The sequence below is a fragment of the Episyrphus balteatus genome, chromosome 2, assembly GCF_945859705.1.
Source record: "Episyrphus balteatus chromosome 2, idEpiBalt1.1, whole genome shotgun sequence".
Lineage (NCBI taxonomy): Eukaryota > Metazoa > Arthropoda > Insecta > Diptera > Syrphidae > Episyrphus > Episyrphus balteatus.
Genome location: NC_079135.1, coordinates 78,198,549 through 78,217,109, shown reverse-complemented (window position 1 = coordinate 78,217,109; position 18,561 = coordinate 78,198,549). Strand labels below are relative to the sequence as shown.

Sequence of the window (18,561 nt, the reverse complement as noted above, 5' to 3'; positions counted from 1 at the left end):
AATCTATTTAAGTCTTTCCGACATCTTATCCTTTTATTTCAGAAAGTGTAGTACCTATGTAAAATATTTCGTTATATTTTTAGCTTTCTATTATAAAAGTGTTTCAAATTAGAAAATTAAACAATTTAAGTTTATAGTTTAATTTCAAAGTTAAGTACTTAGCTCATGCCAAACAACTTGGATTATTTAAAATTTTCATTTTTAAGTATTCCCAAATTAAATTGATATAATATAACACATCAATTTTTTGATACAAAATTTCAGTGCGAGAAAAATTTCATTTTTCAATGTTTTTATAATATAAAATTGTACGAACTAATTTTTTGTATAAGGCCTGGTTCAAATTTATTTCTTCAAAAAAATTTTTTCCTCGCTAACAATCGCAATTTATATAAAACCACTTAACACTCTTTGTACCAATTTAAACTAGAGATGCCGCTGAATATTCGGCCATTTTATGTTCGGCACATTCTTAAATTCTTCTACGGTAAGCAGAGCTATTTGAAACTTTTAACTATGAATTTATCTCCTAAAAAATACTTAAAAAGGATATTGGCAAGTTTTTCTCTCTGACACAGTTCTAATGACCATTTGTTTTAGCGGAATTAAGAATCGACTCCAGTTACATATAGTTGATAAAAAAGTTTTGTGATTCCTAAAAAAAAAAAAAAATGGTTTTTAATTGAATTAAATATATTTCCCGGCTTGCACGGAAATCATAACATTCTATTTCTGAAGTTATACTTCTTTTGTACGAGTGAAATTTATTTCAACGGTCATGGTGGGATTTTTTTTTTTTTTAATAAAAGGATATTTTTATAAAGAAACTTCCATCAATGCATTCTTTTATGTGAATTGCTGTCAGTGCGTTATTTTATGCGCCAATGTCCCATTTTAAATTAGTTTATTTTGTATTTTGTTTCGGGTAGTTCTGGGACAGTTTTCAAAATTGGCAAACGAAAACAATAAAAGAAGGAAAGTCCAGAACGAACTTTACATGAGTGTAAATAATTGTATTTTGTGGTTACAAAACACTTATAATCCGAATTAGCAATTAGTCTTAAATAAAGTTGTTTAGGGAATATGAAAGTTTACCGTTTAACAGAATTATGTTGAAATAAAATATCTTTCGTTCTAAGTTTAACTTTGGAAACTCAAGCTTTAAAAATGTTCAGTGGCCTGATTATAGAATACGAAGTGGATCTTTTTAGGAGTCGAATGTGAAGTTTTGTAATATTCGGGCCTAGCGACTAATTTCCCTTCCAAAGGAATTGTCATCTCTATAATGTGAACTTCGAACATTTTAAGACTTTATTTACGTGAATTTGTTTGACTTTCTTTTTTGGTTAGTTGTAATAATATTGTAACGTGTGCCGTTAGAATCCATGTAAGCCTCAAACAAATATTTTTTTGGTTTAGTTTGACCAAACGACTTTCTCGTCTTACATAATCACTCTTTGTCGTGATTATCGTTTACTTGCCAGTCATTTCGTTTTACGGTAAAGACCCCCTGATCGTAGATTCTATCTTATTAGAACTTAATAACTTTCCGCTGCAAATGCGACAATTCTTAAATTTCGAATTCAAAATTTTAGTACAAAGGCAAACAACGGATTTATTTCAAAATGCAAATTTTTATTAATTGATGCAAAATTGTAACTAGGTGGCACTTTGCGCTATAATTTTTTTTTTTTATTTTTAAACTGTCGTCATAATTATTGTTATTTAATATAATCGAATATTTAAACTCGCTACATACCTTAAAAAAAAGTATGTTATGTCGTATTTTGTCCTTCTGTTATTTTTGTTTTAATGTTAAAATTTGGCGGGAATATTTTAATTTTTTTTATATTTATTGTAAAATTAAATTTTATTATCTGTATAAAACAGACTTATCATAGTCCTAACCGTTTTCGTTAATCTATTGCTTAAAATATTTGTGGATTCGCTAACTTAAATTTCTTATTTTATAGCACATTCTTAATTATTTCCTTTAACCTATTTGTACAACAATTTTAAAATTTATATTATAAAAATCAATTTATAAAAGAATAAAAAAAATAATAAACTTTTTATATGGCATTTAAAATATAATTTTGTTTGTTTTGTAAAAGAAAATTTCAAACACAACTAATTTCGTCGGGTATGTTGTTTTTGTTGTTAAGAATCTGTAAGAAAAAAACCAAGAATATGCACAAAAAAATGTTCATAAATCAAAGAAAAAATGTATTAAGTCTATTGAGATCTATGAAAGCTAACTGTTTTGATGCTATGTATATGTAAGGTGCAGCAGTATGAGTATGTGTATTTATTGTAATGTATGTAAATTAAAACGAAATGCGAGAATAAGTCTTGTAAGGGAAATACTTTGTTTACACAAGGCGTAACTTGACTTCGTTTGTATAATTTCTTTTAATTTAAATTTTTGTGTTATAATTTATATATTAATTATTCTAATAACTATAATAATTCTTTGACAGTATTTTTAAGTTAAATGACCATGTGTGAGGTTGATAGTGCAGTTTTAAACATGAAAAGGGCACTTATATTTTTGTTTTATAATATATTTAAATTTTTCTTCACGTACAATGTACGGTGAAGTGTGCCGTTAAATGATGAATTATTATTTGTTTGTTTTGTATAAGTATTTGCGACGAATTATAAATAAAAAATAGACAACATAATAAAGAAACAAAAAAAAAATAAGGAAAAAATAAAGAGTTTAGAAAATAAATCAATCGCAAATAAGTTATCGTTGTTTTTTTTTTTTTTTTGTTTTTGGAATGGCAAATTTTTTTGCAACGTCTTTTTTTTTTCTTTTTTTTTTTAATTAATAAACAATTAGTTTTCTTTGTCTTCTAGCCTCATGCTTGTGTCAGGATTTTCCAAGATTTGTTCCGTACTCAAAAGTGGAGTTTTGGCAACTTCGTGGAATATCTTATGCGAGTATTTGCTCTTAATTGTTTTAATTGTTCCTTTAGGTTTTCTGTGTAGTCCAACATTTAAAACTGGTATTATATGTTCAAAGTCTTCTAATGTGTAACCTAAAAATGTATAAAAATAAAATTTTGGTGTAATATTAATTAATATTATTTATTGATATAAATTAAAATAAATGACTGATTTAACTCATGCTCTGCTTGACTTGTGCCAGAACAATAGGTCTGTTAAATGAATAAATACTAGAACAGAACAGATCAGAAAAAAATTCTTAAAAACTGTCAGAACAGAAAATATCAGAAAAGTACAACTTCCTGCTTTTATAGGGAAGACTGTTGCTTATCAGTTTTTAATCATAAAATTAAAATAAATTCCTTTGATATGACCTTTCATTCAAATAAATTACAATAACTAGAATATTTGTTCTCATTTTGAATTTTACTTCATTATTATTAACTGGCGGAACAGTTCAACCTTAAGATCATTTATAGTTACGGTGATCATCCATCCCGGATTTCCCGGGGCTGTCCCATATTTCAATATCCTTTCCCGTTTTATTTTTTTCAGAAACCCGGGACGTCAATGTGTCTCGTATTTTGTTATTTCTCCCGTTCTTGTATTTGCACATTCTCCGATTTTGTTTAGCTAACATTCTTTCAAATGGACACAAAATAGAAAACACTAGAGAAATCCCCTTCTGAATTTCAATTCAGAATCCACAAGCAATAACACAAATACTCAAACGTCAAACCAATATTTTTGGTACAAAAACTCATATATTTTATTTAATCATTGACATGATTTATTGCAAGCGCTTTAAAATGCTTCATTGAATTTCAGAAGGAGAGAATCTGCGAGTGGAGTCCATAGGCAGATATAACCAAAAAAAATATGCCTCAAAAGAAAAGTTTTAATTTTTTTTGTTCGTGTTTTGTCTGGAAATACAATCACGGTGCATATATTGTAAACATTCTTCTAAGAAACTGCAGTTAGGTTTTCAAAGTCGAAAGTAAAATTTACATATTGTAAGCTCCACTCAAGACTTTTAATAGTTAAATTTGAGTTTGCTTTTCTTAGAAGACAGTGTTCAATTGTTTTTCATTTTCATTTGTATCCATGTGCTTTTTATACATGTTAAAAAAATGTTTAAAACATATTTTCCTTCTTGTTTTAATTTCAAAAATTTCCCTGAACAAAAACATGTATTTACATAAAAATAATGGGCGATTTTTCGTACGCCATTTGTGTTCATTAAGTTTTTACAAAAATACGTAAGTTTTAAGATAATATTTTCTATACATATATGTATTGCTTTGAAATTTAAATTTTTATAAACAATCAAATTGAACTTACCGGTATAATATACCAATGTTTTAGTCCAAGGATTCACTTCTCCGTTCATCCGTAATGCAATCATTAAAGCAGCGCAAGCCATTTTTGAATCGCTAAAGCCAATGGTTGCATAGTCCATAAGAGAGAATTCTAAAATATATCTAGCCAAGGTCAGAGTTGGCATTGGTACTTTGGCGCACTTAAAATAAAATAATCCATCAGATTTGTTTAAATTAATTCAAAGTATTCTCAACTTACTCTAGCGTATCTTCTTAGAAATCTATACGATAATGGTATTCCCAAATCATAGTTAATAGTCTTTAGTGTAGTCATTTCCATTTTAATCAATTCGTCGTGATTGTATGCCCCGTCACATATATATAAGAAATCTTCTATTAATGGCGGCGTTCGTTCCTGTTATACAAAAATTAATAATTCTCTAATAGAGCAACAATCATATTCTTCACTTACATCATATTTTGATGCAATAAATAAGGCTGCAGCTCCAAGCAGTTGCAACTTGTCTTTGTGTATAATAACCTTCCCCAAGAAAATATCAACCAACTTAACCGCCAAGTATAGCGTTTCATGGTTTAGTTCAAAAGTTTCTTGTACCTCCACCATCCAATCAACAAGCAAGGATCGCATCCATTTGGATAAATGTGTCTGCTTTGGCATATAATCCACAATTGGAAACTCAACCTGAGGATTAAAACGCATTTAGGATATTGTAAAACTTTTTAATGATTACGACAAACCTCTCTTGATTTGAGATAGTTAAAAATGTCCATGGCATAGTGAGACACTTGGAAGGGATCATTCCAATTGGCTTTGTCGAAATCTACAACACCATTAGGTATTTCTGCTGGGGGATTCTTCAACGGCGACGGAGTAGATATCCTATTTTCATTGTCCATCTCCATGGAACCTTCCTCTTTGATGTCCTTCTTTTGTAGACCTTGCGATAACGACCGCCGTTTAGATTCAAAGTTGCCAGAGCAACGCACTGAATCTGAACCTGAAATGTCTTCCAGCGCAGACATATAGAGGCTTTCTTCAGTCTTATTGAACTCATTTGAGATGCGTCTCGTGGGTGGTTTAATAACTTCAAGATCGTCTTTCTTCTTAACTATTGTGGCAGCTTGAACTTGAGCTTGGGCTGTTGCCAAGGCTTTTTGTTCCTCGAGAATTTGTGCAATGGTATTTCGAGTATTTGCACGGGTGGTTACTTTTGTTGGCCGAAAAACCATCGCCGCAGCTCCATTTTCCTTTTGCTACACGTTATATAAATTTTTTTTAAATAAAAAAATTGATGTTATTAAAATAATTGTATAAAACCTTAATGGCTGCTGTGGCTTTCTTTTGGGCTTCATTTTGAACTTTAGCTATGACTTTCTTTACATCATCATCCAAGTGCAGCGTGTTTACGTTGTTTGTTAAATTACCTAATGCTGATCTTTTGATCTTGTCATTCTTCAATGGACTGTTTTCGGCTTTCCGTTTGCCTCTTGTGATGATTGGCTCCACATTTTGGTCTTGGATGTTTTGTGATCTTAATTTTAAAAATAGACAGAACAAAAAATCATCTTTAACCTGTTCGTAATAAATTTATCTAAAAATCATGATGTACCTTTTTGTAATTCCTTTTCTGGCAAGCGGCAAGAGGTTTGTTGGTTTTGTTAGATTTTTTGTTGATTTTGTAGCCATTTTTATGTTTCAGTTGAAATTATTTTTTTTTTCTTTTCAAAATATGTATTTTTATATGTAGATTATCCTTGACAAAAATGCAGTTTTATTTTTAAACAAATCTGAAAAGAAAATCAAACTCACTTTAAACAAAAAAAAGTATTTCTATTAAAAAGTATATTTGTTCTATAAGCATTAAACTTAAGTTTTTGTTTCTTGCTTGCAGTTAAATATTGAAAATTTTGGGGTTTTTGAGTGTCTTATCATCAAGTTAACCTTAGTTTGTTTGTGCAAATTATAAACCTTTTTGTCCGATATGCAGATTCGAACATACTCTTATTTGGAACCACATGGTGAACTTAACGTTCGAAAAAATTCGTTGGTGTGTATCTCCTAGATAGTGTTTTGTATTTATCCATATTTACTCAGTGGTCATCGAAACCGATCGATTAACTTCAGATATCTCCATACAAATTCTCTTAAAATAAGGAAATGAACTTGTCTTTTTTATATCGAGTTTTCCTACCATTTTATCGTAAGCGACAACAAAGTCGATGCTAAAATTCAATACTTCCTGATAATGTCATTTTCCTTCACTCCATTGTGGAGTATATTCTGGATTTACCCTTTTTTATGGAGTGATGGAAAATAAATTACAGGAGATTTTGATTTTTAACTGTATCATTTTTCTAAAGGGTGCCCAAAAATTAATGCAAGATTTGAAAGAAAACACAGTTTTTAGTCTTTTGATTTTCGTTTTGTTTTATTGAATTAAAGTAAATAAAATAAGGTCATTTATGGAATGAGACATCGGGCATTTTTAAACCAACCGAAAAAGAGGTGGAAACTTGATGAAAAAAAAAATATCATTTAGATGATGGTTTGATTTCCGTAACTTCAAAAATCATAATCGTCGCAAACGTTATAGTTTTTTTGCTTTACGTAACTCGAAGATGGTTTGATTTCCGTAACTTCAATAATCACTATCGTCGCAAAAGCTATAATTATTTTGCTTTCCGTAACTCGATTACCGTCATAAAAACGATTGCGCCTAGACGATAGCTAAATAATTATCGTCTTGAAAAAATTTGTAAACAAAATGAATCCTTTTTGTGAATTTTATTTATAGAAATCGCTTATTTAAATAGCCACCAACAAAATTATCTATATATTTCATCTCCACATCCACTTTCGGTTTATATTCCATATTTTCCAAATTTTTTCTTCTTGGTTAGTTCCAACTGCAAAGTTTTTAATCATTTTGGGAAAACGCCATTTTATTTTTCAGAAGAGGTTTGTGTATGGCTCTTTCATACTTGCAGGGTAGCTGCTTGTGTAATCAATTTATATTGAAGGTTTTGACTGAACAACAACAACTTGTGTGTGTTACCACTAAGTTCATAAGCTGAAGTTATAGCTATTTCACGTGAACCAACCCGATCATCAGACTCCTTTCAGTGGTGCTAAGTCGCTTATGTTCGATTAATTTTGAAAATTGCCCGAGCGAGGCTTGAACTCAAGATCTAGCGATTGGGAGGCCGACGCACTACGCATCACACCACCGCTGCCACTTGTGAATTCATAATCCCGAAGAGGTTTTCCAATTACCAAGTTTAGTTGAACCGACTAGCATTTGTATTAACTCACACAAGTCTATTGTTTTCATTCGGTTTATTTCTCTTTTCTCCAACTCTATTCGTATGACAACAATTCGTTGTTCGTATACAAGGTGGGAGATGAGCGGATAAGAGGTTGACACTGGTCATGTTTTTTTAATTCATTAGAAGAGGTTTGTGTATGGCTTTTTCGTACTTGCAAGGCAGCTGCTTGTGTAATCAATTTACATTGAAGTTTTTGAATGAACAACAACTTGTGTGTGTTACCCCAAAGTTCATAGGCTGGAGTTATAGCTATTTCACGGAGACCAACCCAATCTTTAGACTCCTTTCAGTGGCGCTAAGTCGCTTATGTTCGATTAATTTTGAATGGAGTCTGATGATCGGGTTGGTCCCCGTGAAATAGCTATAACTCCAGCCTATGAACTTGGTGGTAACAAACACAAGTTGTTGTTGTTCATTCAAAACCTTCAATATAAATACGTTTTATTTTTCTCAATCTTACCCACTTATTAGTAAAGAACCAAATTTCAATAAGCAATGCAATTTCATAATGACATACGAGACGATAGCGATTGAGTTACGGAGAGCAAATCAATAACGTCACACTTTTCGATTATCGTTTTGATAACCGAATGACCCCTCGGAACAAAATTTTTCGTTTAAGATTTCGTTGTCTTTTTTTTTTTTGTTTCGCATCATCAGTTTTCGTTTCATAATTTTTAATTTGCTGAGTTTTTTTTTTTTTTTTCTTTCTATTTTGTTTTCTCTTGTGCTCAACGCAATGTTTTCCTTACCGAAGATTTTACAAATTTTCTTAATATTCAAAATTTTTAACACCTTATTTAACATAAATAGTTGGAATTTTGTATTTTTACATGTTAAGGTAACTGTTGTTTGCAGTAATACGATAATAGTTGACTAGTTTCCCATTTATAAATTAGCCAATTTCCACAGAAAAAGTAAAATCACCAATCAAATCGATTATGTGATGGTCGACGAAAATAATCCATTAAACACATACAAGATTCTATTCTATACTAGAACATCGGCATGTTATAGATAAATTCAAAGTTTATATATTTTAGAAATATAGTGATCGCCTATGTCAGACAAGAATTTCATTCAATTACCACTAAAGCTAACAAAAAGTGATCCTAATATAGTAACACCATCAATGAAGTAGTCAAAACCACAGATATAAGAACCTGTAGGATGATGATGAATGTGTTTACGGAAAAAGATATTGGGACGGGAAAATCTTGAGAAGGATGAAAAGACTGTATGTGAATATCCATTTCTAAACTTTATTTGGAGAAAATAGTGGACGGTTCTATCTTCAACAGATTGGCTAAACTAATTTAATAGGTTTACGTAGGATATGATTAGCCAATCTCATCAAGCTTTTATTTGAGGTCTTCAATTCAAATGAAGAACAATCGACCATTTCTAGGTAAACAAGGAGAAATTGGTTTGAGCGAGCAAACAAATCTCATATCCCACATGACTACGGTGACCATATTTCCAGAAGCAAAACCCGGGACACATAAACATTTTTTTGGATCGTTTTGAAAATATTGATTCTTGAAAAAATAAAAATAAATAAAAATTGAAATTTTTTAAAATGCGTTTTCATAATTTTTCTTCATTTTGATATAAAGATTTCTTAAACGATTTTTTGGGAGCATTTTCGTTGAAATCATTTAAGTCGTATACAAAATAAAGAAAGCGTTTTTATACTTAATAAGTACTGTTAATCACTTCTAAAAAAAAATTTTTTCAATCAAAATCGTGAGAGCTATTTTTTAACATTTTAAATTTATTTAAAAGGATTTTAAAATTGTATAATCTTTAATTAAACTTCTAACATGTCCTTAAAATTTTGAAATTTAGCTGTGTTCTTAACTCTTCTGTTCTTTATTCAAAAAAAACTTTCCCTGATGGAGCTTTTCAACCTGGCAAATATAAACTGGAGTTAAATAATTGACGACAAATTTTAAAAACTAAAGCTTAGTCTAGAGGCGAATTGAAAATTATAAAACCAGCTCAACGGAATCGTAAAAGAAAATTTTACTTTTTGTTGCACATAACGTAGCTTAACCAACGAAATTCTTACCTGTGCAAGAATAATTGCAGAGTTTTCAATCGTTTGTCACTCATACTTAACGGTGCAGGTAATTTTTCTTGCTCCAAAAGAGTTTTTTGACTTTGGGAGACTCAGAAAAATTTTCGTTTTGTTTCGGCAGCAAACTAGGCTTGACGATTTTATACCAAAAAATTAGGAAAACTTTTAATTTGCAACCACTGTTTATCTCATTTTTCGTACAAAGTTTTTAAAATTTTGATTGAAAAAATCAGAGAATTTGCAAATACGGGACAATCACGGGACAAATTACAAAATACGGGACACTTACACGTCCCGGGTTTCTTAAATAAAACCCCGGGACAAGCTGTAGAAATACGGGACAGTCCCGGGTAAACCGGGACGGATGGTCACCGTACAGATGACCCTTAATTATTGACTAAGTCGACTAGATACAGCAAAATAGATACATTTCAAGGGCGCGACTCAGCCAATAGAAAGAACATCCTTTTTAATAAAAGTACAACGTACAACGTTGAAACAAAATAAAGAACCTGATTGTTAACTTTATCAACCGCCTTCCAAAATGGAAGAGGTTAAATTCGTCTGTATTTTTTGTATGTTTGTAACTTCATAACTTTGGACTGCGTGGATCAATATACAAATAATTCTTTTTGTATTCAAAAGCTGGTGCCTACAGTGTGGTCTCATTTTGTCCAGTTCCATAAGAAAACCATAATTCCCAGTTTCGATACATAGAAGTTTGTTTTGTTTGATTTGATAAAAAGAACTATTTTATTATACCTACGACTGATAATGCCAACAGATTGTCAAGGTACGAGATCTGAAGCTCTTTGAAACAATTTGACCAACACTAAAATGACATGTGGTGAAACATTTAATTTGTAATTTCAAATTGGCGGGAAAAACAAATTAAACATTTTGTGTAAATTAAAAACAACCTTCACAACAGCAAAGTAATCCACTCTCAAATATCACATTTTCAGCCATTTTACTTTCATTTTTTGTCATAAGCAATTATGTACAACATCAAAAATAAAATTTTGACTGACAACATGTGTGCAATACATTTATTTATTTATTTAGTTTAACAAATCTTAATATGCAAAGCTTTTGGTTTTGCTCCATTCAAGACTATTCTAACGACATCAACATCATCAGGGACCTAACAACATTCCATTTTAATGTGAAGTCTTAATTCGAAGTTTTAAGGTTTTTTTTTAAAGATGTACTTATACTTCTAACTCCCATTTTTATTAAACTTAGTTTTGATAACAAGAATATGAGGAAAAACTCTAACACGAAAATACATATTCAACACATTATACGACCTACCTTTGTTGGTGGTTAACTAAAATCGCTTAGCACGATCAGTCATCAGTAACTAAACTAAATCTAATAAAATATCTAAATAACAATTATGTATATCCCGCCCATGTATATGTATATGTATTTACCACCCATCTGAGTTTTAAATTTTACTTATAGAAACACTCTGCACAAGATTTTCTTTTATATAAAATAAACAACAAAAAAACGAAATGGCGACAAACATTTCTAGCATCTAATTTTTTATGAGCTCCATTTCACTTGTTATAAACTTACCAAAATGTTTCTTGTAAACAATTATTGGAAATGCACGGTATTTTTTCTTTTTTAACAATAACACAAAAGTATAAAAAAAGAGAATTATTAATTTATAACAAAATAACTAAAAACAATAAAACAAAACAATTTTAACAAAAAATTTAAACAAAAATAATAAAAACGGAAGCATAAATGCTTCTTCTGTCGAATGATGGTGGAGATGAAGAGATAACCACAACCACACCGCCAAAAATCAGATCGACAGATGATTTGAAAAAATCAAAATCCTGTATCTGTTCCTTTATTCGATTTTCGAATCGATCTTCCTGAAAAAAAAAAAAAAATATTTTTCGAAATAAATATTCCCGGCAAAAAAAAAAAAACAAAAACCAAAAAAGAAAGGGAGTGAACTCTATCTCATCGATTTTGGTTGTTCTCTTCTCTACCTATCATCTGTGATGGACTCAAACTCGAACACAACCCAATCAAGGTATCCTTTTGCTTCGTCCCTGTCCCTTGCCTAGCGACATGGGCCCTTTTTTGATCTTCTTCCTTTTCTTCTTCTTGAAAAGGTAGACGTCTCGTATGGTGGTGAGAAAACAGGCAGGTAATATTTTTCTTTTTTTTTTTTGAGATGTTCAGTAGGTTCCTTGCGGGTTTGATTTAAACAGTTTTATTTCCCCTTCATAATATTTACGTGTAGTTGTGAATTATGAAAGAATATACAATCTTACTTTGCACATACATGGAAATACATAGAAAAGGGAATACCTATTGTCAAATTTAACAAAAACGGAGGAGCAGCTGGCGAAATGTCTCTGTTTCGGTGTTGCATGCTTTTATTTAAATTAGCTAGATTTTCTTAAATTTTAGTTTAAGCACCATTTCAGGTAGGTTATGTATTTCATATTTAATTAACACACAAAACGGCTTATCAAGAGAAACAGTTATCGGCACAGTATGAAATGTGTTTACTTCTGTTTACGCGCCTCATTTTGGACAAATTGAGTAATTTTACATAAAGCAAATTATACTTTAATTAGATTTAATTTTTTTACCTGTTTTGTACTCTTGTTTTTTTAGTATTTCTGGTTCTTTTTTGACTACCACAAAACACTAATTATCAAACATTCCAAATAAACATTTTCTTTTTTACAAATAAAAACAAAATCAATACATAAAACAACCGGGAAAAAACGATCTTGATGTTATTTAAATAATATTCATTTGATAGTTTATATTATTTAACAATTGGTGGGATAGGTTAATTGTTTAGTTTATTAATAATTTTCTAAAAAGTACAATCCACTTTGCCAGCCAAAATGCCGTTCTTTCGTTCGTTCGATCGTTTTTCCACAATTTTGAAATTTCAATTTTCAAAATGCAGTGCACAGCTAGAACGAAGAAAAAAAAAATATATGTAGCTGTCACTTGTGTTGGCATTACCATCCAGTGGAATTTCGTTAAGTTTGTTAGGCTATGTTTGCATCGAAATGAAGTTTACAACTTTTTATTTTAAGCCTGGTACGCTGCTCGCGCTAAAATTTAGCTGAGATAAAATTTCCATACAAGTTATCGATAACTTGTATGGGATCCATTTTATCTTGGCTAAAAATTTTCGATAATTTGTATGGGAGCTAAAATTTAGCGCGAGCAGCGTACCAGGCTTTAAAATAAAATGAAAATTTTTTTTAATAATTTTTTTCTATTTTGGATTGAAAAAAAAGTTAAATTACTTTTTAATAGCCACTATTCAACCATTATACTATTTTTCAATGTATTAAAAGAATTGTGGTAAAATATGACTGATAAAAAAAAACTGATGGAATCCATGCATTTGTCGCAGCAATGTGAAAAAACTTTAGATTATAGCCTGGTACGCTGTTCGTCAGCTATTACATGAAGCCTCAAAAGGCGCGCCTCTTTTCAAAACTAATGAGTGCAAAAGTCAAAGAAGATAAAACAAAAAATTATCCGACCGGAGAGTCGTGGGCCAAAATTCTGAGACTCTTTTTTGACGTTTCTTTTTCCACTCTTTCTTTTTTCAACATTCCCTTTCATTTCTTTTTGCTTCTTGGTGGAATACAACAACAACAATACTTAAATCAAAAGAGAAATGTCAAATTTGAGTCTTTGACTCAAGAGGCATCGTGTAATAGTACGCGCCTCACAGAATGATTACACTGTGCAAGTTTTTTGAAAAAAATTTTTGAGACAGGCGCGCGATTAACTGTTTCGCCCTATTTCGGACCCGAGAAATCTATTGGCATCATTAGTTTTTCGATTTATCGGTACGACTTCGAACAAAATTTTTTTTGAAAGTTTTTTCAATTATTTTGAGATTTTTCCACTGTTTTTAGTCATTTTTCAATCAAAAACAATGTTTATATTGCTAATAATTCTGCTCAAACGTTATTTGCTACATTGTAAACAATTTTGAACAATTTATTTGAAAGTTTAGTGATTTTTTTTGAATTTAAAAAAAAAAATCGGAATTTTTTACATTGTTATCGTTTTTTCGCTGTTTTTGTTCTCTTTTGCACAAATACATAGCATGTTTTCCATTAAAAATTAATTTAACTGTTAATTTAGTGTTGGTTAAACTTCGGCAGTCTATCGATATCATCGATAACAAAAAAAAAATATCGAGTATATCGATACTTCATAAAACTATCGATAGTTTCGATACTTCCAAATTATTTTACCACAAGGCTACCGATATTATCGATAGCTTTGAAATTAATTAAACACAATTTGAACTACAAGTTAAGTTTTCGTTTGACATTTAATGTAAACAACGAAATAACATAGTGTTTGGTAGATATCGATAGTTTCCACTGTCGATTGTATCGATAGTTTTAAGAAAAAACTATCGATAATATCGGTAGCCTTGTGATATAATAATTTGGAAGTATTCAAACTATCGATAGTTTTGTGAAGTATCGATATACTCGATATTTTTTTTGTTATCGATGCTATCGATAGTATGTCAAAGTTTAACCAACACTAAATTAACAATTAAATTATTTTTTAATGGAAAACATGCTATGTATTTGTGCAAAAGAGAACAAAAACAGGGAAAAAACGATAACAATGTAAATAATTTCGATTTTTTTTAAATTTTTTCAAAAAAAATCACTAAACTTTCAAATAAATTGTTCAAAATTGTTTACAATAGGTGTGTTTTTTATTACCACCGGTCTTAACTGGACAAAAAAAACGCCTCGGGGCTTAACCTGAAATCTTGGCAGCACTGTATATTGAATGTTCCGAAAACAGCAGACACAACAAAAATTTAGAGTTGTCATATTTTTCGCTTTCGCCATTTTCTTGTATTTTTCATGTATGTTTTACAAAGAGATACAAAAATGTATGCTAGCAAAACTATTTTAATACATTTTGTCCTTCCAAACGTGAGTTTTCACGTTTTTAAACAAATTCTAAACAATTTATGAAAAAATTAGTTTGGTAGCACAGATTTAAAACTCTTCAAAAAGTTAAGCCCAGAGAAATCTCCGGGCTAAACAACTAAGCCCAAGGGGCTAAGGTGTTGTTGTATTTAACATGTAAATTGCTTAGCCCAGACTGCGTTTTTTTTGTCTAGTTAAGACCGGTTGTAATAAAAAACACACCTAATGTCTTTCTACTGGTAGCAAATAACGTTTGAGCAGAATTATTAGCAATATAAACAATGTTTTTGATTGAAAAATGACTAAAAACAGTGGAAAATTCTCAAAATAATTGAAAAAACTTTCAAAAAAAATTTTGTTCGAAGTCGTACCGATAAATCGAAAAACTAATGATGCCAATGGATTTCTCGGGTCTGAAATATGGCGAAACAGTTATTCGCGCGCCTGTCAAGAATTTCGACTTGCACAGTGTTATCAAAAGAAAATTCGAAAAAAGAGTCAAGCCTCTTGAGGCTTCATGTAATAGCTGACTTCGCGGTAAATTTTAGCGGAGATAAAACTCCCATACAAGTTATCGATAGTTTGTATGGGATCAATTTTAGCTCGGCTAAAAATTTTCGATTATTTGTATGGGAGCTAAAATTTAGCGCGAGCAGCGTACCAGGTACCCTTAATATGTATGTATAACACAGTACGAGCTTTAGGAAAAGAGGAAGGTATGTAAAAGGAGATACCGATGCACATTGGTTTTAAAGTTCTGAACATTAAAATGGGAGGGAAAAACTTCCCAAGTAACAATTTTACTTGTAATCCACAAGAAAGGAGGTCTCCTTAAGGCTCTCTAGAAGTGTTAAGAAGAATCCTTGTAAATATCAGTTAAAGAAGACCTTTATAAGACCTGTTTGAACCGTTCGAAAGAAGCCTTGTATTTTCAAGTGATAGAAGGGTTCTATAAGACCTGTTTCAAGAGGTTTTTAGCGGAGATAAAACTCCCATACAAGTTATCGATAGTTTGTATGGGATCAATTTTAGCTCGGCTAAAAATTTTCGATTATTTGTATGGGAGCTAAAATTTAGCGCGAGCAGCGTACCAGGTACCCTTAATATGTATGTATAACACAGTACGAGCTTTAGGAAAAGAGGAAGGTATGTAAAAGGAGATACCGATGCACATTGGTTTTAAAGTTCTGAACATTAAAATGGGAGGGAAAAACTTCCCAAGTAACAATTTTACTTGTAATCCACAAGAAAGGAGGTCTCCTTAAGGCTCTCTAGAAGTGTTAAGAAGAATCCTTGTAAATATCAGTTAAAGAAGACCTTTATAAGACCTGTTTGAACCGTTCGAAAGAAGCCTTGTATTTTCAAGTGATAGAAGGGTTCTATAAGACCTGTTTCAAGAGGTTCTTGTAAGTATGCAATAGGTGTGTTTTTTATTACCACCGGGTTTAACTGGACAAAAAAAACGCATCGGGGCTTAACCTGAAATCTTGGCAGCACTGTATATTGAATGTTCCGAAAACACAAGACACAACAAATATTTAGAGTTGTCATATTTTTCGCTTTCGAGTTTTTCCTTTATTTTCATGTTTGTTTTCCAAAAAAAATACAATAATGTATGCTAGTAAACCTAGTTAAATACATTTTATCATTCCAAACGTGAGTTTTCACGTTTGTAAACAAATTCTAAACAATTTCTGAAAAAATTAGTTTGGTAGCACAGATTTAAAACTGTTCAAAAAGTTAAGCCCAGAGAAATCTCCGGGCTAAACAACTAAGCCCACGGAGCTAAAGTGTTGTTGTATTTAACATATAAATTGCTTAGCCCCGACTGCGTTTTTTTTGTCCAGTTAAGACCAGTTGTAATAAAAAACACACCTAATGTTTTCACCTGTAAGTATGCAAAGTTTTTATCCTGCAGATATGCAATGTTTGTAACGCATTAGAAAAAATATTGCATTTCAATGTGAGGTTTCAATTAGCTCCCAATTTTCAACTCATCTTTAATATTCGAGAATGGTCTACTAGTAAAGGTGGTGGCTTGGTATGCAGAGGTACGTGGGATCGATTCCTGACCGGGCCATGTGTTGAAAATAAAAAAAATGGTATCTTTTTCAATTAAAATAATATTCTCATCATTTCCTAACAACAGAAAAAGCAGTGGAATTTCCAAAAAAGGAATAGGAAAAAATTTAAATAAACAAAATAATATGTAGAAAATGCAAAACAGAAAAAATCAAAAGAAAATAAAAAAATTAAATAAAATTCAATAATTTCTTTTTTTTTATGCATAAATTCAGCATTTTCTACAACACCTTCAACAACTTCTATAAGGCCTTATTATAACATCCTACGCAAGTAATCCGGTTTGTGCATTAGATAAACCCTCTGCAGGAAGACCTCCGTAAGGCCATTTTAAGCTGTTTGTCACAAGCTATGGATTACCTGTGAAGGAAAGTCCTATGCAATTTCGGTAAAATGCGCCAAAACGATTTCCATAAGACCTGTCCTTCTTGTTATGAAAGCCAAAAAATAGCTTGCATTGACCCTTATGAAAGCTAAATTAGGTGTGTTTTTTATTACAACCGGTCTTAACTGGACAAAAAAAAAACGGAGTCTGGGCTAAGCAATTTACATGTTAAATACAACAACACCTTAGCCCCTTGGGCTTAGTTGTTTAGCCCGGAGATTTCTCTGGGCTTAACTTTTTGAAGAGTTTTAAATCTGTGCTACCAAACTAATTTTTTCATAAATTGTTTAGAATTTGTTTAAAAACGTGAAAACTCACGTTTGGAAGGACAAAATGTATTAAAATAGCATTGACTTAATATATATGGACTGCTAGAAGCATATTCAGGTTGGTTCCACTTGTTTCTTCGCGATACTAGCGCCCTAAAAAAAAGCGGAGAATAAGTGCAACATTTTTGACGAAGTGCGAAGGGAACAAATATAGAAAAACAGAGAAAGCACTACCTTTTAACGACATATGTCATTCACTAAAAGTTTCCTCTTTTCGCCGTCTAAGGTTATACCGCTAGTAGAGCTAGAAAGATGTGGAATCATTTTTTTTCCATTTTTGTCTGGAAAAGTCAAACGACCAGCAGTCCATATATAGTAGGTCAATGGATCATACCTTCTCTTTTTATAATACATATGTTATACATTGATCTCTTAACAAGCCTAGTACACTGTTGTTCGACCAGCGAAATTGAAAAATTCTAATAGTCTTCCTCCTTTTTGTATCCATAGAATGAGAACAATAGCCAAACGAAAAGTGGAGCATTTTACTAATTCGTTTATTTTCCGCAAATGTTTTCAATTAAAAGAAAAAGGGTTTCTAAAATTTTTGTCAGAACTTTAGGTTAAGATTAATTTATGATTTATCTTTGTTAGAGCCAATTTTTCAATCTTCTAATAAACAGTCTGTTAACTGTTCGACGAATAAAGTTATTAGGCTCATAAACAATCAGATAAAAACATTGAATTTTTCAATCAAGAATAATTTATTCTACAGAATAACAAAAAAAAATTGTCAAATTCAAAAATATTTAAAATTAAACGTCATTTTTATTCATGATTGTTTTTGTTTTCTTGTTTTCCACTGTATTTTTTTTAAAATTCTTTCAAAACAGCTTTGACAACTGACACAATATTTTTGTTGAGATTATTCCTTAGAATAATTTTTATTCGTCTCTGAAAGAAGCAGATAGTTTTATTCTTAGGAATAAGCTATATCTGCTTGTTGAAAAATTGATTTTTTCTCTATCCTTAGGAATAAGTACTAACTGACTGTTTAACTGACTATTGAAAAATTGGCCCTCATTGGTATAATGTTGTTATTTTTTAAATAAAACAAAAATTCTTCAATTTGCTTTATATTTATGTTTAT

At 30.9% G+C, this 18,561-nt stretch overlaps 1 protein-coding gene across 2 annotated transcripts; it reads right to left on the bottom strand.

The window, feature by feature from the left end:
- Positions 1-2,146: 2,146 nt before the first annotated feature.
- Positions 2,147-12,618, bottom strand: LOC129910246 (G2/mitotic-specific cyclin-B3). 2 transcript variants are annotated; one of them, XM_055987546.1, is made up of 8 exons: positions 12,324-12,618; positions 5,903-6,080; positions 5,611-5,824; positions 5,031-5,546; positions 4,744-4,974; positions 4,531-4,686; positions 4,294-4,471; positions 2,147-3,044 (listed from the first exon to the last, which is right to left on the bottom strand). In XM_055987546.1, the coding sequence occupies exons 2-8, from the start codon at positions 5,977-5,979 to the stop codon at positions 2,842-2,844; spliced, it is 1,575 nt and encodes a 524-aa protein (XP_055843521.1). In that variant the 5' UTR covers positions 5,980-6,080; positions 12,324-12,618; the 3' UTR covers positions 2,147-2,841. The 2 variants fall into 2 exon arrangements, with proteins under 2 accessions (XP_055843521.1, XP_055843520.1); XM_055987545.1 differs by lacking the exon at positions 12,324-12,618 and adding an exon at positions 11,712-11,788.
- Between the last annotated feature and the right edge of the window lie 5,943 nt (positions 12,619-18,561).